This window comes from Podospora bellae-mahoneyi, chromosome 7 (assembly GCF_035222275.1).
Source record: "Podospora bellae-mahoneyi strain CBS 112042 chromosome 7, whole genome shotgun sequence".
NCBI lineage: Eukaryota > Fungi > Ascomycota > Sordariomycetes > Sordariales > Podosporaceae > Podospora > Podospora bellae-mahoneyi.
In genome coordinates, this window is record NC_085886.1 from 2667767 (window position 1) to 2690796 (window position 23030).

Consider the following 23030-nt stretch of genomic DNA (forward strand, 5'->3'; position numbering starts at 1 on the left):
GGCTGTTGGTCAAATATCGCTTTGTTTTTGGAGGTTTCGGGGATGATTAAGGCAAGGCAGGTAGGTATATCTTTGTGATGGCCCGTTCCACTATGGGTGCTGATGCGGCTATGACTGTGAGGCGAACTTCTGACTGTTCCTTCCCAGATCTTTCTCGATGTGCGCAGTGTTTGTCCGGCGGTTTCCTAGCTTCCTGGCACCTTTCACCAGTTATGAGCGATACTCTAGCTCAGCGGGCATCCGCGTCCCCAGCAGTGATCGCTAGCTCAATGGTAGATGCCGCAGAGGCGAAGGCAGAGAACTTCTTGATGAACGTCTCGAGCTGCTCAACCCTTTTAGCGAGGGTGTCGATTGCTGTCTGTTGTTTAGCAGCTAGAGTGTTGCTGGTGCTGTTAACCTCGAGGTATTCCAGACGTTCCTTCAGTGCCCCGATGTCTGTTTGTTGCTCGGCTAGGGTCTGGCTGGTGGTTTCGTCCTCGAGATCTTCCAGGCGTTCCTCCAGGCCCCTGATGATTTTCTGTTGCTTGGTGAGGGCAGGTTGGAGGTTGGTGTCGTGGAGGTTATCAACCTGCTGTCCTCGAGATGACCAAACCCGCTTCACCAGGGCGCCGATGGCTTTTTGTTGATCGGCCATGGTGTTTTTAGTGCAGATGCCCTCAAGATCCTCGACACGTTTCACCAGCGCGTCGATGGTAGTCTGTTGGCCGCTGTCTTCAGTCGGGGTGAAGATGTCATGAACTGCTATTCTGGACCCTATGCACCCGTGGTGCAAACGCCTCAGTCTCGTCTTGGGTGACTCAATTTCCTTGTTCCTGGTTCCCAGCTTGGCGAGCCGGGCGAAAGCTTCCTTGGAGAAGTCGTGCCAGTAGTAAGCCCATGACCTGAGGAACTTGACCTCGTCTACACCATCGTATTTTCCATTCATCGTCGAGGAGAGGATTCTCGTCGTCGTAACTTTCTCTCCAATGCCACCTGAGAGTATTCTCGCCATTTGGAGGAGGATTATCCATCAGGTAACGAAGATTGGGGTTGACGATATGGTGCATGGAATCCATTCTGCTGGGAAGTTCATATGACATCTTCGTGAAGTTGGGTGGTGTCTGGGAGTTGGATTTCTTTGATGGGGATTGATAGAGACGGGAGTGTTGCTGGCACTGGGCTTGGTAGCGTAGGGGTAGTGTTGAGTGGCAGTGGAGTTGTTAGTGCGTGGGAAATTGGGAGGAGGAAATATTGCTGATGGAGGATCGGAATGGGACAGGTAGATAGATACACAGTGGCAATAGTGAAAGAGGTTCTTTCACGGAGATCTGAGAGAAATGGTGAAGACAGGGTAGGGTAAATGGCCGGGGAGTCATTCCTCTTGTTTTGGAAGGCTTTGAATGGGGGGAAAGCGAAAGAGTGTGGATACAATATTTGAGATGTCTCTTATGGTTGCTATGGCTATGGGTGTGACCGGATTGTGACGGAGAGTTGCTGCTGACCCATTCTCTCTCTGAAGACTGTCTACCTAAAGCAACCTTCACTCCAGCTAGTCAACCCCTAATCACAAATCCAGCCAGTCGCACGCAGTACGCTGCATATTATTTTCCTCAACCCTCCGCTTTAACTCCTCGACCTGCCTCTCCAGGTCCCCGATTCCTATTTGCTGCTCAGCACGGTATCTATGTTCTGGGTCATGTTTCAAGAAGTCGAGGGGCCATCTAGGACAATGATCCCGGATGCACCGCTCGAGCACGGTTTATTTAGTTCCTGCGCACTCTCCTGTTCCTCCACTCCCTCCACCTCTACTAGCATTATCGATTCTCCAGTTTCTTCACGCTCTCCTTCCAATATTCCACTTCGCCAAACTTGTTTAGGAGCAGTCTGTGGATCACTTCACACTGGTTGGCGTGGAAGAACAGGGCATCCCCCTTGTGACGGGTCTTGTCGCCTTCCTTCGGGGAAACTAGGCGACGCAGGAGCGACCTGGAAGTTTCGATGAATTCAGTCGCTGTGCGAGTATCGTCTTCGGAGGGGTTTCTATTGGGGATGGACACTGTTCTACCTAGTGGGATGGCGCTACTTGGAGTGGTCCTGTGTTGATATGTGAGTTGCGGGTGCTGGGGTTGATAGGGATTGGTATGGTGGGACACATTGGGAGAAGGGGACTGAGATGACAAAGGTAGATATTCATTGGGATGATAGAGATCACTCACCTGGGCCGAGAATATTCACGAAGCGGGCGATGTTGGCTGGTGTTTCTTTCTCTGTGATTGTGAACGATGGTTGACTCATGTATTGATATTTGTGTGTACAACAGTAACTTGCTCAACCACCACTGCCTCAGACCCTACTTCTTAGATCCAGTTGAGGACCCTTCTCCCCCAGTGCTCCCAACAGGTGCGTCCTCGCGCGTCTTGTGAAGCGGCTTGATAAGACTTTTCCACGCTGTCATCTCTTTTGGAGGGAGATAAAGTGTTAAGCCGTTGAATTGCGCGACAGAATATACGTTTGACTTGTTCTCTCCCTTCTTTTTCTTCGCTCATCCGGGTTGGGGGTGGGGGGTTACTGGTGGTGGCAGGGGTCTTAGGTGCCGGCTTCCGCGACTTCGAGCCATTCGGTTGCGATCAAGGCAAGCTGGTGCCAGTAGGCCGCCCATTGTAAGAGGGCTGCGGGGGCCTCTTCGTCGCTGAGACCGCCGATGTTAAGGTTTAACCATTTGGTTGTTGATGTGAGGACAGCGACGGAGGGGTGAGTGTGGAATAGTAAGAAGGGGAGGTGGGCTTCTGTTAGCATTGCTGCCGTCATATGGTAGTCGAATTCCTAAATGATAGAAGTGCCAAGTAGAAGAATATTGGAATGAAGAGTTTGGGAGGAAGATATCTTATGTATTGCGAAGGGTGAGAGGAGTTATTTCCTGGAGTCAACAGGTTCAGTCAAAGTCAGTCACGTCAAAACCAGTCACAAGCAGAATACATCAAGCGGGGATCAACCTCAATAGCAGAACATGTCAAGCAAACCCATACTGACCCGTGTCACAATGCTACGGATGAGCAAGCTGTAATCTGAAGATGGTAGGTTCCGGTCCCTGTCCTGGAATCTCCGAGGGCAGCAGTATACGTCGGTGGCTGCTTCGGAACCGAGAAACAGAGTTCAAAAATTTAGAGTTTCTGCTCTTGGGCACGAGGTTGATGAGCCTGTTTTCTCCAGCAAAACTACATATAATATCGCTCGTCAACAACTTCGTTTCTCTGCAATCCATCATGGTCCTTGTCTCCCAACCAACAGTCCCGGCCAAAATGGCCCAAGAAATCCCCACCAAAATTCAAGCCTTCCGACCTCGTTGACATCCACCTGACCACTGAATACTTCTATGAATGGGAACACGACGCTTGGCAGGCATACTACGAGACTGCCGTCTGTGACAAGAGCACCGCTGAAGACAAAGAAAGGGGGTACTCATCGTGGAGGTACTTCATCGAGTTTTCCGAGGAAGCTGTGAGACGGCTACATAAGCAGAAAACTAGGATTGAGAGCCTGGAAAACGAGCTGAAGAAGGCAAGAGTTGAGGGCAACCCTTTTACACCTACACAATCTATCTCAGTTCCCTCCTCGGCTGCCCCTTCCATCTCCATCACTCCTATTGACACTGAGGATGAAACCCTTGGAACAAACATTCAGCTTTCAACGAAATCCTCACACCTTACTCTGACCATCACGACACCGACTTCGTCATCAGTCTCCATCAGCCATGGAAACGGCGTATCTCTGACTTTTGGGCCAGAGAGACTGGAACAGCGCGCCAGGGATCGCAAAGACTCGATCGACAAGCTTGCTGTCAAGACTTCAACTTCCATCGGAACTGACGCAACCCAACAAACACTGCAATATATAGGCTTACCCACCTGAATACCATTCCGCTTCCCGCTCCAAGTTGCTCCTAATATATCCAGTTCAACTGCGACCAACACATTCCCCCCTCCAGTCCAGCCTACGTGCGCCTCAGTCAGGGTCATTACACCGCTGATGTTCCATACCTTAATCCACCGACACAAGCCAACCACGGCTGGTGAATTCCTGAAGAGTAGAAGTATTTTACGTGCAGGGGTTGTTCAACCAACGCAATATTCAAGGGAATTTAGGGGTCATGTAGGGATACACTTGTTATCCGCCTCTCGTCGTCGATTCTCATGATACTAGTATCTTGCAAGTGTAACGGCAACGGGCCAAGTTGCAAAGCCCGACATTTGAACAAAGAAGAAGTGAGGTCTAGCAGGGGAAAACAAACTATCTAGCACATTTTCAATTTGAAAGAATGTCCATTAGCTTGAGATGGCTAGTGTTTTCTCCCGTAAACTGTGTCAGCTGTTCCTGATCTGATTGACGCTTGGATTTTATACACAGCTACAGAACCTAAGGTTATCTTTCCTTTGACTTTCTCTTGGTGGGCCCGTAGTTTGTATTGTTTTTGTAGTGTATACCAGCTCACGAACTGCCTCATAGATAAGGTAGAGGCGCTTCATCTCCCAGGCAGTTAAGCTGCTGCATGGAAAATAAGCAAACATGAGCTTACGTGACCGGGCCGGATTATGGGCAGACCCTATACACAGCACCCTGCACACAGCACCCCGAGAGGCAGTTGCTACATGTTGATTACTATTTTTCTCCATATTTACATACAGCAGATTATATATACACAACCCCCTTCCTTTCCCCCTTTATTTCTTCTCAAAAGCCTTCTGCCTCTGCGCATACTCCTTGACAATCACACTACAGCTCGTCTCGGCACAAAGCCTCTTCCTCCTCCTCACATCCAACTTGTCCGCAAACTCCAACCCCGACGCCCTCTCCACCATCTCCAACGGGACCTCGAACTCTTGAAGAGGTTTGCTATTAGAAATAACCGCATTGGGCAGCACAAACGCCCCCACCGCCACCGGCCCATCTTTCGAGTCCTTCTCCTCGGCAAAGATGACCTTGTAAAAATGCGTCGGCACCGCCACGTTCGGCGCCGGGCTGCCCACCACCTCGTACTTGACGTACCACTTCCCGTCCTCCTCTTTTCTTGGCAGATACAACGGCCCCGTCACCACCCTCACACTGGGGTACTTGCTTGTTAGCCTCCGACAGAAATCCTCAAAATGCGCCCAGTAATCCCTGTTGAACCCCTCCCCGACCTGGGGGCACATGTTGCTGAGGTAAAACGTCTCGTCCATGGCGGACTGGGACCACTTGCAGTCTGCGGCGGGGACTTGGTGGCCGCGGTCGTAGCCGGAGCGGAAATAGTCTTTGAGTTTGGCGCGGAATTTTTCGGGGATGGAGGGGTCTTCGAGGAATTGCGAGTTTTTGCGGTCACCGGATTTGAGGGAGAGGGATTGGGGGGTTATGTGCTCTGCTACCCAGTGGGGGTTGCGGGTGCGGCGGTCGTAGGAGGAGATGAAGGAGGTGCGGGAGGCGAGGTCGGAGGTGGGGCCGGGGAAGCCGTAGTCGAAGAGGCCCGAGGGGTTGACGGGGGAGGGGCCGGAGGGGGGTTTGGATGGGGGTTTAGCACCGGGAGCGGCGGCGGCGGGGGAGGGAGAAGAAGGAACCCTGGGGCCTTCGGGGGAGGAGGAGGAGGACTTGTTGAAGAGGGCGGCTGTGGCTGCTGCTCCGACTGCTGCGCCGGCGCCGGCGACGATGGCGAAGGTTACTTTTGACATGGTGGTGTTGTGGTTGAAGAGGTGGCCACACCGCTAAAGAGTGTCTATCAAGGTTGTCTCAGCCTTTGGATGGTGGTGGTGGTGGTGGTGGTGGTGATGGTGGTGGGTGGGCAAGGCTGTCTTGGAAAAAATTCCCCGTGATTTGTTGATCGGCAGTAAAAAGACCCCTGCAAGGCACCGTGGGGTCAGACAGATTCAAGCATTCGACCCCACCGAGCCTCATCGATTGAAGAAGTGGAAGATCATGAATTATCTGTATGGGAGCACAAATAGGATAGAAGCATGGTTCGCATGGGAGTTAATTAGCTCTAGTTACACGATAGTGCCCACGAGGCGATGCTTTTCTGTAGCACAGGCGACACAATGGCCACGTCGAGACACCTTCCAGCAAACCATCAAGGTGCCCGCTGAGAAGTGAGGTCAGCCCTGTTGGTGATTGGCAATGGAGGCTGGGCGGTCAAAAGAGACCCTTGTTCCACAGCCATGGCGGGGGATGGGCGCAACTCTCCACGGCGGAGTTTGATGATGACGATGATGCCATGGGGTGAGATCTGGATGTAGTGGGGGAGGGAGTTCTGCTTACCTTTCAAATCATTTTTTTTTGTCTCTGCCACACATATGATACACGGCACATTGGCCAGCAAGCAAGGCCGCCTTATCGCTTCAAAGAGGGTGTTCGGACGGCCAAGTCATAGAGTATTACCTGCTCGAGTTGGCATTTCTCCGGGGAGCGATCGGAGGCTTAGTCTCGCAGGACAGAAAAGAGGAAGGTCGCTTTTTGACAAGTACCGAAAGAAGGCAAAAGGCCATCGAGGTTCTCAAAGTCTACCCACCTTTGCCGCATGACACCCACGACAACCTAACTGGGGTTCCTTTTGTTCGCCTCCCGCCCCCCTCGTTTTTTGATTACCTTCCATTCATTCCTTTGATTCTGATCCCAACATTTTCGAATGTCAATCTTTCTTCGACTGCACCAAATCCGTAATCCAGACACCGGAGCTAGACCTACCGACAGAGAACAACCACCTTGAAAAGCCGCGAGTCAGGGTTCCTCGTCCCCCACAAACCGTTGCAAAGACCAAAAACAAACAAACAAAAAACAGACACCAACGGACCTCGATAGTATTCGAGCGAGCGAGCGAGCGGACTGCACCAAGTTCACCATGGTCCAAGGCGACCTGGACAATGACACGAGGGGATGGATAATGTGTGCGGTGAGCGGTATAGGTGCGTGACGCAATCATTCCCGAGGGCCGTTTGGTCGTGTAGGACGCCACGCGACGAGCAGTTCTCACCGTTTTGAAGGCGGATTCCTGTCAATTGTTTGTCCACTTCGCTAACCTCGAATACTCTGTCTAGCATGCATCGCGGGCGCTTCAATAATATGCATCGACGTGTTTGTTCGCCTAATACCCGGCCAGCGCGACTTCCGCATCCAAGAGAGCAATGTCTTCCTCGCATGCTCCCTCAGCTTGAGCTTCGGTGTCATGGTGTTCTCGGCATTGAACAGCATGCTTCCCTCGGCCATGCGCTATCTTCTTAAGGATGAGTGGGACAGGCAAAAGGCGGGTTTACTCATGATGGGGTGCTTTGTTGGGGGCTTCTTTGGCATCCAGCTCATATCACACGTCCTGCACCAGTACCTCCCGTCGCACATAGTGGAATGTGACCACACACACGAGGAAATCCCCGACGAAGAGTCCCAACATCACCGGCACCACCACCACTCGAGGGCACATTTGCCCCGGCGGCAATCCCGGCGGCCATCGGGTCCCCCGAGCATGGTGGAAGTCAACGAGGCCACCCCGCTACTACCCACCGAACGAAACGCACACATACACACTCCAGTGGTAAACGGCAACGCCGAGCCCTGGGGGGAGGTTATCACCCACTTCCCCAGCATCGACACCCGCCGACCCTCCGAGTCTAGAAGACCCTCCTTCTTCTCTAAGCGAGTAATGTCCTTCTTCAAGGACACGAAACCAAACTGCGACGAAGACGGGCCCTGCTTCGGATACACGGACCCCTGTGGACAAGAATGCTTTAAGCACGTTAACGGCCGCACGGCACTGTCCCGGAACGCCACGATCAAGTCCATCCCCGCGACCATCGCCGAAGACCACGTTGAGTCGGTGACCAGCTCCCACCACCACAGCCATAACATCAGCCGCTCCCATTCCTGTGCCTCTCTCCACGATCACCACCACCATCATCACCACCATGGCCATGCCCACGAGGAGTCTCACTCCCACTCCGACTCCCACACCACCGACCCCACCGACGCATCCAGCATCTCCTCCTGCTGCTCCCACCCTTCCGAACCAGAAGACAACGACCACCAACAACACCACCACCACGTCCCCACCAACGCCTTCCTCGCCATTGGCCTCCAAACCGTCATCGCCATTGCAGTCCACAAGCTCCCAGAGGGTTTCATAACCTACGCAACCAACCACGTGAACTCGGCCCTCGGATTCAACGTCTTCATGGCTCTTTTTGTTCACAACATTGCCGAGGGGTTTGCCATGTCACTCCCCCTCTACATGGCTCTCGGGTCCCGCTTCAAGGCCATTGCTTGGTCTTCGCTGTTGGGGGGGTTGTCGCAGCCCCTGGGGGCAAGCATAGCGGTGGTGTGGTTCAAGATTGCGAACAGGCAGCAGCTCGAGATCAATGCGACGGCATACGCGGTTATCTTTGCGGTGACGGCGGGGATTATGACGAGTGTGGGTTTGCAGCTGTTTGCGGAGAGCTTGGGGTTGGGGCATGACAGGCGGTTGAGTATTTTTTGGGGGGTGGTGGGGATGGTGGTTTTGGGGGGGTGTAATTCTTTGGTGGAGGGGCATTGATTTTGGATGTTATTGGTTTTTTTTGAGGATTAGGTAGATGGCTTGGTGGCGTGTGGGTTGAAAGCGATTGCATGTTTTGGAGGTCGGAGTTGGGTGTTTTTGGGATGGGTTATGGGTTGTGAATTAAACGTGAGTTTAAAGACGGTTTGGATATGATATATGTATGATGGCGTTTTAGCTAGAAGGAGAACATGATGTGTTACACTCCCATGTTTTGGTTTCACTAGCTCGGTGCTGAGGAGTGTCAGCGTTAAATGTGAAAGTCTATATCAGGGGATGATGGACTAGATGATGGACTAGATGTGACATCGACGATGATGACCTTCTGTTTGTGGCTTCGTCATCCTGCAAGGCAGGCAGACATCAAGGCCAATCCTGAGCTATGTAAATATCAAAAAGCAAAGCACAAGCCTGCTTGGCCAAGTGGTAAGGCGTCGCACTTGTAATGCGAAGAGCACAGGTTCGATTCCTGTAGTAGGCATTTCACAGCATGAACATTTCTTTTGCCCACATACATACATACCACCACATACCTCACTCTCTGTTTTCTATCATCATCATCATCGAAGTTTTGCTTTTTTTGCAGCTGGGCTACCATAGGTGTGGATGATGATCGTGGGTGGAAGGTGTAGAGCTGACAGCTGATAACCACCAAGTACATTGCGCTCCAAGGATGTAGCAATCACGCCAAAACCTTTGCAAAGAGCTACAAGAGATCTGGCTCTATTCTGTTTACAAAAGCTACACACAGTACCCTTTCTCACCATGTACGAAGCCCACATCTCCCATCCTCACACAGCCCATCACCAAAAAAAAAAGTAAAATCGAAAGAAAAGAGATTCTTTGCTCTTCCACTAGAAACTACAGCTCCCCCTCTCCCTATCTTGTACAACCCCTTCGCTCCATCATTCACCATCTCACCGGTCCCCACCGGCCCCCCCACCCAACTCTCAATCAAAAAAAATCACAAGCAAAGTAAGGTTAGTCCCCCCTTGCAAAAACAGCCATCCATACCTTCGCTGAAAAATTCTTTCCCTTTCCTTACCCCCCTCCCTTCCTCAAGTTCCCACCGAGACAAAAAAGAAAACTGAGAAAAACCAGACTACAACGCCACGACGCCCAAAAAAATCATTTCAACACCAACCCCCACCAACCACCGCCATAAAATCCCCATTAGGTAAAGGAAAAAAAAAAACCCATACGTTAATACAATAAATCCAATTAATCATACCCATTCCCTCTTTGATCTTTCTAATCCTCCTCCGTCTGCGCCCTGCTACTTCCCACCCCGCCATTCAATTGGCCGTTTGACCCGCTGTTGGACACCAACTTGATTCGCGTCGGTCCGGCTGGAGGGACAGCCGAGGAAGGCTGAGGCGTGTCACCCGTCAGGGACGGCGCAACAGACGTGTCCTTGGTAGACCCAGCAGCCGACGAGCTCGCCGGCTCGTCCAACGCGCGCAGGTCAGGGTCTTGGAGCTCCTTTTCGAATTCCGAGATGAAGAATTGCTGTTTTTTCTCAAATTAGTAACCGTGTCGAGACAAAAAAAGAAAGGGGGAAACAAACCTCTATAATCCTAGCGTCCATGCAAATCCCACTCGTCTCCTCGTTGAAAGTCCTGCAGTTCTTGATCAAAAGATCCAGGTCCCTCCTCATGGCCCCCAGGCTGCCGTACTCCTCCTTCTTCATCTTCTTCTCAATGTCCTTCATGCAGATCGGATTCTGGATGATCAGATAGTAATCCGCCCAGTCCCTCTTCGGAGGCAGCTTGACAAACGGCCCGATGATCAGCCTCTTAGCCGGACCATCGTCGTCGTCCTTTTCGTCCTCTGGCACCGGCTCGTCGTCGTCCACGGCGAGGTCCATAAGCCCGTCGTAGACCCGCTTGAGGCTCTTCTGCAGCTTCTCTCTCACGGCGGGAGACATGCCGCCGCCCGATAAGCCGTTGGCACCAAGCGACTTGGTACGTCCCTGTGGTCCACGTCTCTTCTTGGCTGGCGGCTCCTCGTCGCCCTCTTCCGCCTTGCGCTTCTCCTGGTTTTTGCTGCCCGGCTTGCGGCCCCGCTTCTTGACTGGCGTCTCAACTTCCTCGGTGCTAGCGCGACTGGCTGATGGGGAGTTCTCGATTGACCCGCCAAGCAGGCCCTTCCTCTTGTTCTCCCGCCTCTCTTTGCGAGCGGCCTTGCGGGCAGCAGCCGCCTCGGGTGAATCATCGTCGTCGTCAACAGCCATGAGCCATTGCTCCTCCGTGAGCCCATCATCGTACTTAACTTTGGTGCGCTCACGGGCACCACGACCCAAAACAACCGCCTCCTCTTCCTCAACCGGGTTACCCTCGGTAAGGTAGATTTCCGGAAGCTCGTTCTCGGCCATGAGACGCGGTACGCCCTTGCAACCTGGTTTCGTACCATAGATGGGATCCCGAGACCTCTCCTCATCCATCTTGTGGAAGATGCTCAGCTCGTCGTCATTTCTGGCCAAGATCATGTTGAGCTCCTCATCGTCCATCTCTTCTTGCTCACCGCCCTCAGCCATATCCGCCGTCTCTAGCAAAGTCCGCAGCATGGCATCGCGATCCGTCTCGGAAGACTTGTTGTCGAAACGACCGGCCTGAATGACCTTGCCGTCCATGTCAAGCTTGAATCTGGCACGCTCCAAAATCTTCTCTTCGACCGAGGCGCTGCTGATCAAGCGAAGAATCCTGACCTCGTTCTTCTGACCGATACGATGGGCACGATCCTGAGCTTGCAAATCCTGGTGAGGATTCCAATCAGAGTCGTAAATGATGACGGTATCGGCGGTCTGCAGGTTCAGACCCAAACCACCAGCACGGGTGGAGAGCAAGAACATGAAATAGGGCGAGTCGGGTCGGTTGAAATCGCGGAGCAGATCAGAACGGTCTTCTGATTTGGTTGTACCATCGAGGCGCAGGTACTGAATCCCTCGGAAACGCAGGAAATCCTCCATGATATCCATGATGGCGGTCATTTGGAAGAACATCAGAACACGATGCCCAGTGGCTTTGTACTTGGGCAGAATCCTGTCGAGAAGCTCAAATTTGCCGGCCGTTCTCCACAGCAAATCGTTGCTGACACTCATGGGGTTCATCTGGTTCTCAACTTCATCAAACACAAAGGGATGGTTGCACAGCTTGCGCAGCTGCATAATCATGTTGCTGAGACCGCGAGCACCAGTCTTGCCACCCTTGCCGTCGCTGACGAGAATCTTCTGATGGGTAACCATCTGCTTGTAGAGACGAGCCTGCAGGGCGGAGAACTTGCACTTGATGACCTTCTCCGTCTTGTCCGGGAGATCCTTTTCGACATCCTTCTTGAGACGACGCAGCAAGAAGGGACGCAGAACCTTGTGCAGACGACGAATGACGAGAATCTGTTCTTCTTCCGTGAGTTCCATCTTGTCCTGGCCACCAGTGTTCGCAAAGGGTGTGTTGAACCAGTCGTCAAAGGTCTTGGCTGACTTGAAGATGTTGGGAAGGACGAAGTTGAGCATGGCCCACAACTCGGCCAGGTTGTTCTGCAGAGGGGTGCCGGTCAAAATGAGACGGAAACGAGTGCTGTAGTACTGCTGGATGGTGGCGCTGAGCTTGGAATTCGAGTTCTTCATGCGGTGACCTTCATCGATAATCATGTGGAACCACTTGATCTTGCTGAGCAACGGTCTGTCCTTGATGATGTACTCGTAAGTTGTGAGCAACACCTGGAACTCGCCGCGGCGAATCTTCTCCTGCTGCAGCTTTCTGGTATTTGGGGGACCCTTGTAAACAATCTTGGAGACAGAGGGCGCCCACTTGTCGAACTCCAAGTTCCAGTTGGTAAGTGTACTCAGAGGGACAATGACCAGGTACGGGCCATTCTGGTGCTTCTTCTCGATCAGGTAAGTAACCAAACTGATGGTCTGGATGGTCTTTCCGAGACCCATTTCGTCTGCCAGAATGCCGTTGAGGTTGTTGTTGTAGAGCGACAACATCCACTGCAAGCCTTTGATCTGGTACTCCTTCAACTTGCCACCAACAAGAATGTCAGCCTGGGCTGTGACCTCCTCCTTGACGCGATGGGCAACGGCATAGTAATCAATCTTGCGCGAGCTTTCTTCATCCTCCTCGTCTGGCTCGCTCTCCTCGGGGATGTCTTCGTTGCCGTAGTTCTGGGCAGCCTGTCGTTGCTGCGCACGGACGGACGAGGCGAGCTGATGCAAGAAGCCATCGGTCTGGCGAAGCAAGTGAGTGATGCGGGTATCCTTGGCCTGGTCAAGCAGCTTGAGATACGCCTCTTCATCGTTGGCCTTCAAAGCCTGCAGACGTTGCTTGGCGGTCCTCTCCATGCGCTTCTGCTCTTCCTTCTCAATGTTGAAATGATGAGCGAACATGAGGCGGTTGAGTTTGGTCGAGTGGTTACGCTGGGTCTGGGCATTGCCGAGGATTTCATTGCGGTGGGTGAAGACGGCCTGGAAGTACTCGGATTGCTTCTTCTTCTCCTTGTTGATGCGAGCATCGCGCTGCTGCTTCTCGAGCTTCTCGGTGATGCGGGCCTCGCGAACATTTTGCTTCTTCATCCTGCGGTACGACGCTCTGTTGGTGGTCATGGCGAGATTGTCGTAGTGCAGCATTTGCTTGCCAATCTTCTCCCTCAAGGCGCGCTGCTTGCTGTACAGCGCTAATGACTTCATCTCAATGATGGCTTTCCGCTTGAGGGTGTCGTCCGCCTCCAGGCTGTCCTTCGCTGCGTCCCAGTGAGCTAAATTGCCGGGCAGGCTTTTGAGCTCGGCATATCTGGCGCTCATCCGGTTGAACACAATCTTCTCACGGTCTGTCCTCAGCTGCTCGAAATCGATGCCTGCCGGGAAAACGCCTGGTATTATGAGACGATTCTTCCGACGGGAGTGATCCATGTAAGAGATGGTGTTGCGCACGAGGCTCCCATCATAAGGACTCTTGAATGTTTTGTACACCTTAGGATTAGGCACTGAGGGAGTGCTCTCTTGGGCTGGGGCTGCGCCGTTGGCACCAGACTTGGGGGTGTCCTGTGAAGATACACCGGCGGCGGCGTTGGCGGCGGATATTTGCATTTCCTGTTCAGTGGTAGAAGGCTGGCGTCTTTGCCGGCGCTCGAACACTGTCTTTTGAAGGTTTGCGGGAATGCCAGCGTTCTTGGATAGCATCTTGAAGGCCAAAATTTGGTCCCGGAGCAGGGCTAGTTGGTCCTGTGAAAGAGACATCTTGTTCTGTTTTGGTGGTTGGGGGGGCCCAGCAGGGTTGGCCGCCATAGAATTGGCACCCGCCGGTAGAGCAGAGGCTTCCAGGGCAGTTGATGATGGAGGCGCGGTGGCTTGAGGGGCGCCGGGTTGAGGCATACGGTTGGACTGTCCCGGCATCACACCGTTGGCGCCGTTGGCCATTTGCTGCTGTTGCATCTGCATTTGTTGCATCTGCATTTGCTGTTGTCTCTGTTGCTGCTGCATTGCCTGCCGTTGATGTTGCATTTGTGCTTGTTGCTTCATGATTTCCCACTGTCGTTGCGCCTGGGCAACCATTTGCGATGTCTTGATAAACTCGGGGTCATTGGGAGGAACACCCTGTTGCTTCATCTGTTGATATTTCTACACGGGGTCAGCACAGGGTCGAATAGATACATTGTACTCTATAGCAGGAGAGTAAAAGGGGATGCGCACATGGTAAAGCTCCTGCATTTGCTGGGCGCTCATCCCCGAAGGGCCGGCAGACCCAGGGTGCTGGACCGCGGGCGACATCTGAACACTAGCCATGATATGTCGGCAGTGAGGTCGGGAGGGGCAACCAAAAGTCAATTCAATTATGTTGCTCCTTTACTGTGCGAGCATATCTGGGTCGCGGTCGCAGAAGTGAAGCCCCGTGGTGGGATGTCGATGGTGGTGGTGTGGTGGTCGCGAACAGGGCAGGCAAACGAGTGGCAGCGGGCTCCGTCTCCGTATTGGACACGAAGTAAAGCCGGGTCCAGTGCCGGGCGCGTCAGAGAGGGCGACCGGGTGGACGACGGGAACCGATGACAAACTGATCTGGGGGTGAGGAGTGGGTGTGTTATGTGTGGACAGCGACTGTGTCGATGTGGAAGCGCGGTGGTTGTCGCGTCGGTGGTGGTGCAACGAGGGTTTGGTGGGTGGGTGGATGGATGTGTTAAAAGCGACAAGAAGTGGCCGCGGCTGGTCGGGGTGTGGTGAAAAAAGAGAAAGACGCGAAAAGTTGCGGGGGACGGTGTGAGTGTCGTGTGGTCGTTGGTGGGAACAGCGCGTCCCGTGTTTTGTCGGCGATTTCACGATGGCCTCGATGGATCGCAAAGGTAGATTGGTGATTTTTTTGATGCGCGCCGTCACCCCTTGAGTGATGGAGAGGTTGAAGCAAAGAGCCGAGAAAGATTGAATGGCGCGCGGGCGATGGTGGCCCCGTGCTCAAGGCTCCCTGCGCAATTTTTAGTACGCCCCGGCTTACCTAATAGCTGCCGTGCCGCCCCTGTTTTCAGTCGGAGCACTGCCACCCCATGCCACTTGCCGTTTCCGGCCACACACAACCCTGTCACGATTCCTAAGGGTTATGAGTGAGAGCAACAATCAATTAATTCACTTGGTATCTGACTATTCAATGTACGGTCTCAAACAATGCTCATAAATCATCATGCTACCCATCTCTTCACCTCTTGACCCTCTTCCTATCCGGCCCCTCCCCCCCCTCCCCATCACTCGTCTCAGCATACTGCGTCACCGGCTGCGTCTTTGCCCACGCATTGGTAAACATGGGATCCTTCTTGGCAGCATCTGCGTATTTCAGCAGTGCTTCTCTCGGATCCTCGTGCAACATCTTGCTCAGTGGAATATTCTCCGAAATATGCTTTGCGTCTGGCTGGCTGCGCATAAACGGTGTGATGGTCTGCATCTGAGGTCTCATCGGATCTCTCGACTTTCCGGACGCCGTAACACCACCCCGTTTGGTTCCTCCCAGAGCCCCTGGTGCCACGATGGCATCTCCAGAAATACCCGAGCTCTGATCCATGATGGCGGAGGGGTCATCGTCGATGTGCCGCACCTTCGGGGCCCGGGACATGACCTCGAGGGCACCGCGATGGGACTTTTCTGGGTTGTAGAGAACATGTGTCTCGGAGTTGGCAGAGCCCGTGATGATTTGGTTGAGCCTCTCGTGCCAGTCTACCACTATGAGCGGGACACCGGGTGTGATAGGTGTGACGTGCTCTGGCCTGAGATTTCCGGGGTTCAAGATGTGAAGATGCCCTGATGCCGAACCAGCGATGATGGACGAAGAATCTGGCGAGTATTTGATGTTGGACATGGGGTAACGGTCAGAGGTGGAAGGGTGCTCAACCTTGACCAGCGGCTGCTTGAACTTGCGTGTGTCCCACAGCTTGATCAGCCCATCACCGCCCCGAGTAACCACCATCCGCCCGTCGGAACTGATATCAATACCGCCCGTCCATGTATCGGCCTTGTGCGCATCTCTGATTTCCGCCGCTGGTCGTGAGAATGGCCCGTTTCCACTGTACATGACCAAGGACCCATCCAGCGCAGCAGAGACGATGACCGGCGCGCCCCCTGATGGTGGAGCACCCCATGCCACCGCCGTCATCCTTGTCCGCCCAGCACACCCAGGTGCTTTGGATTTGAAGACAATAACCTCCTTCTGACTCCGCTTGTTGTTGACGTCCCATATTCTCAATGTACTGTCAGAACCTGCCGTGATGCAGAAATTCTGATCGGTCGGATGCCATGTCCCAGTCGTGACCTCACCTACATGGCCTTTGGTGTGGTTCATGTCGCGCAGGTACATATCCCCCTTGACAAACTCGGTCAAGACATCGCCATCCCTCGACATAATCTTGGCTTGTGGATGCGCAGTGACACACAAGAATGCGCCGCCCGAATGCCGACTAAACTCGATATGCTGGATCGGATGGGAATCTGTCGAGCCCGACTTGTTGCTCCCCCACGGGTCCACACTCTTGAACGCTCTCAGGGTCGTCGGCGTCATGGACGAAAAATCATGAAACTTGATGGTGCCATCGAGTGACCCGGTCAGCATGCGCGCGCCAGCTGGATCGAGCGCGATGCTGGTGACGGCGCGGTCGTGGGTGGTAAAGACAACCTCGTGGCTGACTGGGAATCTTGCGGCTTCGTCTTCTTCGTCAGACTCGGAGTCATCATCATCGTCGTCAGAATCGCTGTTACTGTCTGAGTCAGAAGCGGCCTTCTTCTCTTTTATTTCCTTCTGCGGTATCTCGACCTTTCTTCTTGTCTGCTCTATTTGCGCCGCAATGTTTGCTTCTTTGGATGTCTTGCCAAACGACGTCGGCATGAAGTTGCGCATGGGATCATTAGGAGCCAACTCGGGCTCCTGGACCCAGTAGTCGTCGCTGTCGCTGTCGGCCATTTCTGGGCTGTAGTTGGGCTTAGCAGGGTGGAAGAGCTGGGGACGTGAGGACCAAGTGTGATGTCGAAAGCGAGGGGTGTTGGATGTTAAAATCTAACCGTTCAAGTTGGACCGTGTCTGACAACGTCTTGGCGTGCTTGTCGCCAAGTCTTAGCGTCTGGGGTGCCAGGTTTGGCGGGAGCACCCGCAATCCGATCTCAAAATGCCAAGCGATCTTGATCATGTCGACATTCAGGGGTTGGTTGGGTTTCGCTTTTTAATCTTGTCTTATCCGTCTTTAAGTCTGTTTGATTTTATTTGCTGCGAACACACTATCTTGCTCTTTACTTGGGTACAAAGCCTTTCACCGCTTGTCTTAGGCAGCAGCAGTAACAGTCTGGGTCTGCTCAGCCTGCTTCTTCAACGCCTCCAGTCTCTTCAACTCCTCCAGTCTCATCTGCTCCTGGATTTTGACCCTGAGCGGAGTCACTGCTTCTCTCGGCCCAGTAATCTTCCACCCCGGCAGCCGATCCTTCCCCAGCGCCTTCAACGTAACCTTCTCCACAAGACTGTACTCCTCCTCATTGTCCCGGTCAAAGTTCATCGGCTCCTTCAACGCAATAGGTGGGTTGGTGATGATTCTCACTCTCCTGAGCGAGTTATCCGACGGCGCATGGAGCATGAGAGGGTGCATCAGATACACATCTCCCACTTTGCCGGTTGCCTCGACAAACGCCCCCGGTTCGCCAGCACAGCTCTTGGCGCAGTTGTTGAACCAGTCCAGGTTCTCTTGCTGGTTGAAGTTTGGTGCGCCACGGGGCTCCATTCTTGGGCAGACACCGGCTGGGTTCTCGTACAGGTGCTTTGCGATCTTGGGGATGGCAGGAGGGCAGATGTAGGTTCCACCACCGTGATGCTCGATATCTGTGAACAGGGGTGTGACAAGCAAACCCTGCTCTCTGCTGTCGAGGTAGTGTACGAAAAAGTCCCCATCGACATGCCACTCGGGAAAGTTTTCGGGAGGGACAGGCTTGTTTTCTCCTTCTGGAGTTCCAAGGTTGACGATGAGGGAGTCCTTCCAGTACTTGAATGCTGGGTCGATGCGGTCCTCCCCGCCGCAAATCTCGCAGATGGCTGCCCAGGCCTTGGGGGCAAAGGTGGACGAGTCAAAGTCAAAATGAGAGGGCATGTTGGTGCGGAGGGTGTGCCATGTTGATTTGTCGTTGGGGTCCATGCCCAGGCGAGTCCACACGTTGGAAGTTATGGTCTCTGCTTGCTCTCTGGTGAAGCAGTTCTCGATTCTATAGAGGAAGGAGTTAGGAATGAACGGGCCAAGTAGAAAGGACATGGCAATGGCTTACTTGACCCAGCCATGCTGGAGGAAGTGCTCCTTTTGTTCGGGCGTGAGGGCTGACATTTTGATATGTGATGGCTAACGTACGAGAAGCTGGGGGTTGATGAAGCTACCTCCTCTTTCTAACTCACACAACAGTTCCCACCACCACCACCCACCCCTCCTTTTATGCTACAAACCGCAGGAACTTTCATGCCTTATCCCCGGACTCGTGATCACTACACTCCACGGACACGTCGTGCCATGGCGGATCCAAGACGACGACTGGCCGCTTCAAGATGCGGGGCACGCCCTACCATTTTAACCAGCAACATCTCATTGGACAACTTGACACATGTCGGAACCGACGGGCAGGACAAGCTTTCCCAGCTTCGAGATAGCGGTATTGATTGGACCCGTGAGCCGGGTTCACTTGTCCAGGAAAGACTGATAGTGCTATTATCGCTTAGAAACCCCAGGCCGTTCCCACGTAAGATGATGTGCAACCGATGCTCTTCACAAACAGCCGATGTTGTTGAGGAGAATGAATCCCGGAGTTAAACCTAAGCGGGGGAGGGGCATCGTTACGACCGCCAAGACACGCGGTTGGTGAGCACAACGCGGCAGGCAACCGAGGAACTTGGGACGCGATCCACTTTATTTCTTTCCTTCCATCATTGTTCGAACCAGTTCAAGAGCAGATACACAGTTCGAAATGGCGCCTCCGGAAGTAGACCCTCTCGAAGAGGAGTATGTTTCAGAAGAAGACTCCGACTTTGCCCCCGAAGACGATAGCGCGCCAGCAGCAGAGGAATCTTCAGCTTCTGCCGATGAAGATGAAGACGCGATTGCGAAACCGACCGCGAAACGAAAACGCCCTGCCGGTGGCGATGCAGCAGAAGATGCCGGTTTCGAAAACTCGGGCGATGAAGCTATAATATCCAAGGGTCTCAAAAAGAAAAAGAGGAGACAAACAAAAGAAGATGCCGAGGACGAAGGAGGCGAGGGCGGGCTCATCAAGACCAGAGCCCAGCGTGCGGTAGAGTAAGTCCACCTGGTAATCCCTCCGCCATTTTCATCACTGACAATATCACTACAGAAAAGCAGAAAAAAGAGCGGCCGTCTCCACCGGCCCGGTAACCATCGATGTCGATGCCCTCTGGGCGCAAATGACCAGCGAGGCCGCCGCACCCCAACCACCATCACCACCACCATCACAAGAAGAAAAGCAACAGGAAAAAGAAGCAGGAAAACCATCTAAGGAAACGGCCGCGGAAAAAGATCTCATCAAAATCAAACGCACGTATAATTTTGCCGGCAAGGTCCACACAGAAGAGAAACTCGTCCATCGGGAATCAGCAGAGGCAAAACTCTACCTCGCCGAACAGGCCGGGAGGACGGACACGACCGAATCAGAAGAACCGACCCGAAAACTCAAAAAGGCTTTCCGGTCTGTGTTTGAGCCGGTGATGCCGATTGATCCGGCGACGGGTCAGAGGAGAAGCGATCTTAACTTGGGGGTGGCATCTAGGCTCAAGGCGAGAGAGGCTGCTGCGGCCAAGGCCAAGAAGTTGAATACTGTCGAGAAGAGCAGGATGGACTGGGCTGGGTTTGTGGATAAGGAGGGGATCAAGGATGAGCTGGAGCTGGCGGGGAAGAGCAAGGACTCTTATGCGGCCAGACAGGACTTTTTGGCGAGGAGCGAGGCGTTGAGGGAGGAGGAGGCAAGGAGGGCGAGGATGGCTGGGAAGGTTTAAGAGAAGGTGGGGGGGTTGTTTTGTATCATTTTTTTTTACAAGGGCGTTTAGGAGTTTTATATATACCCACCTCAAGTTGGTTAGGATAATATCTAACACACAATTTACAGTTCTCATTTCGTACCATATCTTGACCCCTTTGTTCAAAGCTTGGAACTATCAATCCTCATCCCCTCATCATCCTGCTCCTTGACCCTCAAATCAGGCAACACCTCTGGCATAATCCTCTTTGGGTTCGCCCCCGGTATCAGAGAGTACTTTCCAAAATCCGTCACACCCCTTTCCTCCCGTAAGAAATCCTCATCAAGTAACAACTCCCCATTCACCCTCTCCGCCGGCGCGTCCAAGATTGCCAATATGGCGTCAGAGAAAATAGTAGGCTTTCTCAAATCCCGTTTATACTCTTGGTCGCGTCGTGTGAACTGTTCTGTCGCGGCGGATTCGATGGCGACGGCGGGCCAGATGCCGGTGATGGCCATACCTTTTTGGCGGTTTTTGTCAGGGAGCGGGAGGGCTTCTCGGTCGAAGTCCATTGCTAGGCCTTTGACAAGGACGGACATCCCCACTTTGCCGATTGCGTAGGCGGTTTTTCCGCGGAAGAAGCGGGAGTAGATTGGTGGGGAGACGACGATTATCCGGCCGCCGAGGGGGGAGGATTTGAGGTGGGGGAGGGAGTGGTGGAGGGTGATGTAGAGGCCAGTTGGGTTGACGGATTGGAGGAGGAGGAATTTTTTGAGGGGGGTGGTGGAGAGGGGGCCCCAGTGAATGGCGCCGGTGTTGTAGATTAGGACGTCGAGTCTTTTATGGGACTGGGGGGTGGTTAGTTTGGATGTGGTGAGAGGTAGGGTGAAATAGCTGGTGGGGTGAAGAGGTGGTGGTTGGGGGTTTGTGGGTGATGGGAAATGGGGAAGGGACAACATACAGTGATGATATCGTGAATGAGATTCTCGATGGAGGTTTGGGAGGTTGTGTCGACTGGGATCGCGGTTGCGGAGAGGCCGAGCTGGGTTATCTCGAGGGCGACGGTGGTGATGGTTGATTGAGGGGAGTTGGGGTCGGGGGGGAAGGGCGAGAGGGTGGTGAGGGAGGAGAGGGGGGTTGTTGATTTTGCAGAGACGATGACTGGAGGGGGTGTTAGTGGTGGTGTTACTGGCGTTGATGGTGGTGGTGTGGCTTACCATGGTAGCCAGCTTTGGCGAGGTCGATGGCTACTTGACGGCCTATGCCCCTTGAAGCGCCTACTACGACGGCTATGGGCTTGGTCGATGTTGACATCTTGGTGGTATTGAAGGGATGGGTCAGGGGTGTAAGTGCCGAGCTGTTGAGCGTGAGGGCGTGTAAGTGGTGAGATCGCGAGTGAAGGTCAAAGCACAACAAGAACCATCAAAAGCAACTCAATAAATACAACTTCATCAAAGTTACATAACCGAAATCTTCGGCAAGTTCTACTTGACAATATCCACCTAGTTTGAAGATATCTTGATGGGATTACTGATCATGAAGTTGTCAACGAAAGGCTGGGGGTTCACAAAGGCACCCGGCCGGCAGTGGGGCGGCTGAGCCGAGGCAGTGGCACCGTTCCCTTCCCCTTTTTGGCACGCTTCCCCAGAACCATCACCCCCTGAACAATGCGGGGGGAACCTGGGGAATGTCCCAGGCATCTTATACAAACCTCCAACTTCCTATTTCACATTGCTTTTCATCTTTATATCTAATGTTTACATATCAGTGTGTTTGTGCGTGTCTGTATCATTATTGAAGCGTTTCATTGTACCATACCCATGTAAAACAGTCAAGATGGGCGGTAAAATCGACTGCTATCTTGACATAGGTCAGTTCTCCTCCCTCAACCCCTTCCCACCCTCATATCAATCACTCACCATCACATACAGCTTCCTTATACTCCTACCTCGCATACCTAGACCTCCTCCGCAACCGCCCCATCCTCGCCTCCCACGGTGTAACCGTCGAGTAGGTCCCCTTTCCCATCCCCTCATCCCCTCCCTTATTAAACACCCCCCCGCCAGATTCCACCCAACCTTCCTCGGCGCCCTCAACCAAGCAACAGGCAACAAACCCCCCTGGACCCTCCCCGCCAAAGCCGCCCACGGCCCCTTCGACGCAGCCCGCTCCATCGCCCGCCAGGGCACCTACCCCAATGGCAGTCCCCTCAACATCACCTTCCCGGAAAACCTCTTTATAAACGGGAAAACCATCCTTCCCCTTCGTGCCCTGCACTGCATCAAGACCAAGTTTCCCCCAGAAACCCTCGACCAAACCCTCCTCTACCTCTTCCACATCTTTTGGTCACCTCCCAATCTCAACCTTACTGTCCCTGAAAACCTCAAGTCAACGCTGTTGGCTGTGCCGGAGGGGTTCTCCGGTCCTACGGCGAATGATGACAAGAAGAAGAAGTTGTTTAGTGCGGAGCAGGTGGAGGAGATTATGAAGGGGGCTCAAGCAGAAGAGTTTAAAGGGAAGCTGAAGAAGACGACTGGCGAAGCGTTGGAGAGGGGGGCTTTTGGGGCGCCGTGGATATGGGTTACGAACGACAAAGGGGAGGGGGAGCCCTTTTTTGGGAGTGATAGGTTCCATTTTGTTTACAAGCATTTGGGGTTGCCGTATAGGGATGTGGAGGTTTTGGCTAATGGGGATGATCCGAAGTGGGGGAAGCTTTGGAGGAAGGAGAATGGGGCGAAGTTGTAGGTGTGGTGATGTCGGATGGGGAGGAGGGCTTGGTTGGTGATGCTGGGCTGGATAGCGTCACCATGGCCAGGTACTCTTTAGACCTACTGAAATCAGCTGCCGTCTATTGTGTGCACTTTCCTGGCCAGGGCGGTGCCGTCCTGGTCTGCATCAGCAAAGGTTTCTTGCGGTGGTCGTGTTTGGGAGGGTGAGGTCATTTCAGGCTTGTGATGAGACGTTGAAAACATATATTGACTGTTCATATGCTTGGTTACAGTTGCGAAGACATGTGCTTAGGTTTCAAACTTAAACGAAGAACTGCT

The 23030-nt window shown here is 53.3% G+C and overlaps 9 protein-coding genes and 1 non-coding gene across 10 annotated transcripts; 4 read left to right on the forward strand and 6 right to left on the reverse strand.

Annotated features, from left to right (window-relative positions):
• Positions 1 to 229: 229 nt before the first annotated feature.
• Positions 230 to 991, reverse strand: QC761_0109720 (uncharacterized protein; the record flags this gene model as incomplete). Its single annotated transcript, XM_062873208.1, has 1 exon — positions 230 to 991. The coding sequence occupies one exon, from the start codon at positions 989 to 991 to the stop codon at positions 230 to 232; it is 762 nt and encodes a 253-aa protein (XP_062728557.1).
• A 3706-nt stretch (positions 992 to 4697) lies between these two features.
• On the reverse strand, positions 4698 to 5678 carry NUC1 (nuclease; the record flags this gene model as incomplete). The annotated part of the gene is made up of 1 exon (XM_062882507.1): positions 4698 to 5678. One exon carries the CDS (start codon positions 5676 to 5678, stop codon positions 4698 to 4700), a length of 981 nt encoding a protein of 326 aa, XP_062728558.1.
• Positions 5679 to 5801: 123 nt separating this feature from the next.
• Positions 5802 to 8811, forward strand: ZRT3 (Zinc transporter). The gene is made up of 2 exons (XM_062882508.1): positions 5802 to 6905; positions 7038 to 8811. The coding sequence occupies exons 1-2, from the start codon at positions 6842 to 6844 to the stop codon at positions 8522 to 8524; spliced, it is 1551 nt and encodes a 516-aa protein (XP_062728559.1). The 5' UTR covers positions 5802 to 6841; the 3' UTR covers positions 8525 to 8811.
• A 122-nt stretch (positions 8812 to 8933) lies between these two features.
• Positions 8934 to 9005, forward strand: QC761_0109750. Its single transcript has one exon. It is a non-coding gene; the product is annotated as a tRNA-Thr (tRNA).
• A 213-nt stretch (positions 9006 to 9218) lies between these two features.
• On the reverse strand, positions 9219 to 14954 carry SNF2 (transcriptional regulator). Its single transcript, XM_062882509.1, has 3 exons — positions 14214 to 14954; positions 10092 to 14141; positions 9219 to 10033 (listed from the first exon to the last, which is right to left on the reverse strand). The coding sequence occupies exons 1-3, from the start codon at positions 14304 to 14306 to the stop codon at positions 9776 to 9778; spliced, it is 4401 nt and encodes a 1466-aa protein (XP_062728560.1). The 5' UTR covers positions 14307 to 14954; the 3' UTR covers positions 9219 to 9775.
• A 250-nt stretch (positions 14955 to 15204) lies between these two features.
• Positions 15205 to 16953, reverse strand: QC761_709580 (uncharacterized protein; the record flags this gene model as incomplete). Its single annotated transcript, XM_062882510.1, has 1 exon — positions 15205 to 16953. One exon carries the CDS (start codon positions 16951 to 16953, stop codon positions 15205 to 15207), a length of 1749 nt encoding a protein of 582 aa, XP_062728561.1.
• SWC5 (swr complex subunit) lies at positions 15257 to 20074 on the forward strand. Its single transcript, XM_062882512.1, has 2 exons — positions 15257 to 19309; positions 19365 to 20074. The coding sequence occupies exons 1-2, from the start codon at positions 18981 to 18983 to the stop codon at positions 20020 to 20022; spliced, it is 987 nt and encodes a 328-aa protein (XP_062728562.1). The 5' UTR covers positions 15257 to 18980; the 3' UTR covers positions 20023 to 20074.
• Positions 17309 to 18349, reverse strand: QC761_709590 (uncharacterized protein; the record flags this gene model as incomplete). Its single annotated transcript, XM_062882511.1, has 2 exons — positions 17309 to 18233; positions 18294 to 18349. The coding sequence occupies 2 exons, from the start codon at positions 18347 to 18349 to the stop codon at positions 17309 to 17311; spliced, it is 981 nt and encodes a 326-aa protein (XP_062728563.1).
• A 91-nt stretch (positions 20075 to 20165) lies between the features above and the next one.
• QC761_709610 (uncharacterized protein) lies at positions 20166 to 21557 on the reverse strand (the record flags this gene model as incomplete). Its single annotated transcript, XM_062882513.1, has 3 exons — positions 21201 to 21557; positions 20945 to 21144; positions 20166 to 20831 (listed from the first exon to the last, which is right to left on the reverse strand). Exons 1-3 carry the CDS (start codon positions 21295 to 21297, stop codon positions 20166 to 20168), a joined length of 963 nt encoding a protein of 320 aa, XP_062728564.1. The 5' UTR covers positions 21298 to 21557.
• A 40-nt stretch (positions 21558 to 21597) lies between these two features.
• Positions 21598 to 22728, forward strand: QC761_709620 (uncharacterized protein; the record flags this gene model as incomplete). Its single annotated transcript, XM_062882514.1, has 3 exons — positions 21598 to 21853; positions 21915 to 21993; positions 22050 to 22728. Exons 1-3 carry the CDS (start codon positions 21820 to 21822, stop codon positions 22726 to 22728), a joined length of 792 nt encoding a protein of 263 aa, XP_062728565.1. The 5' UTR covers positions 21598 to 21819.
• Between the last annotated feature and the right edge of the window lie 302 nt (positions 22729 to 23030).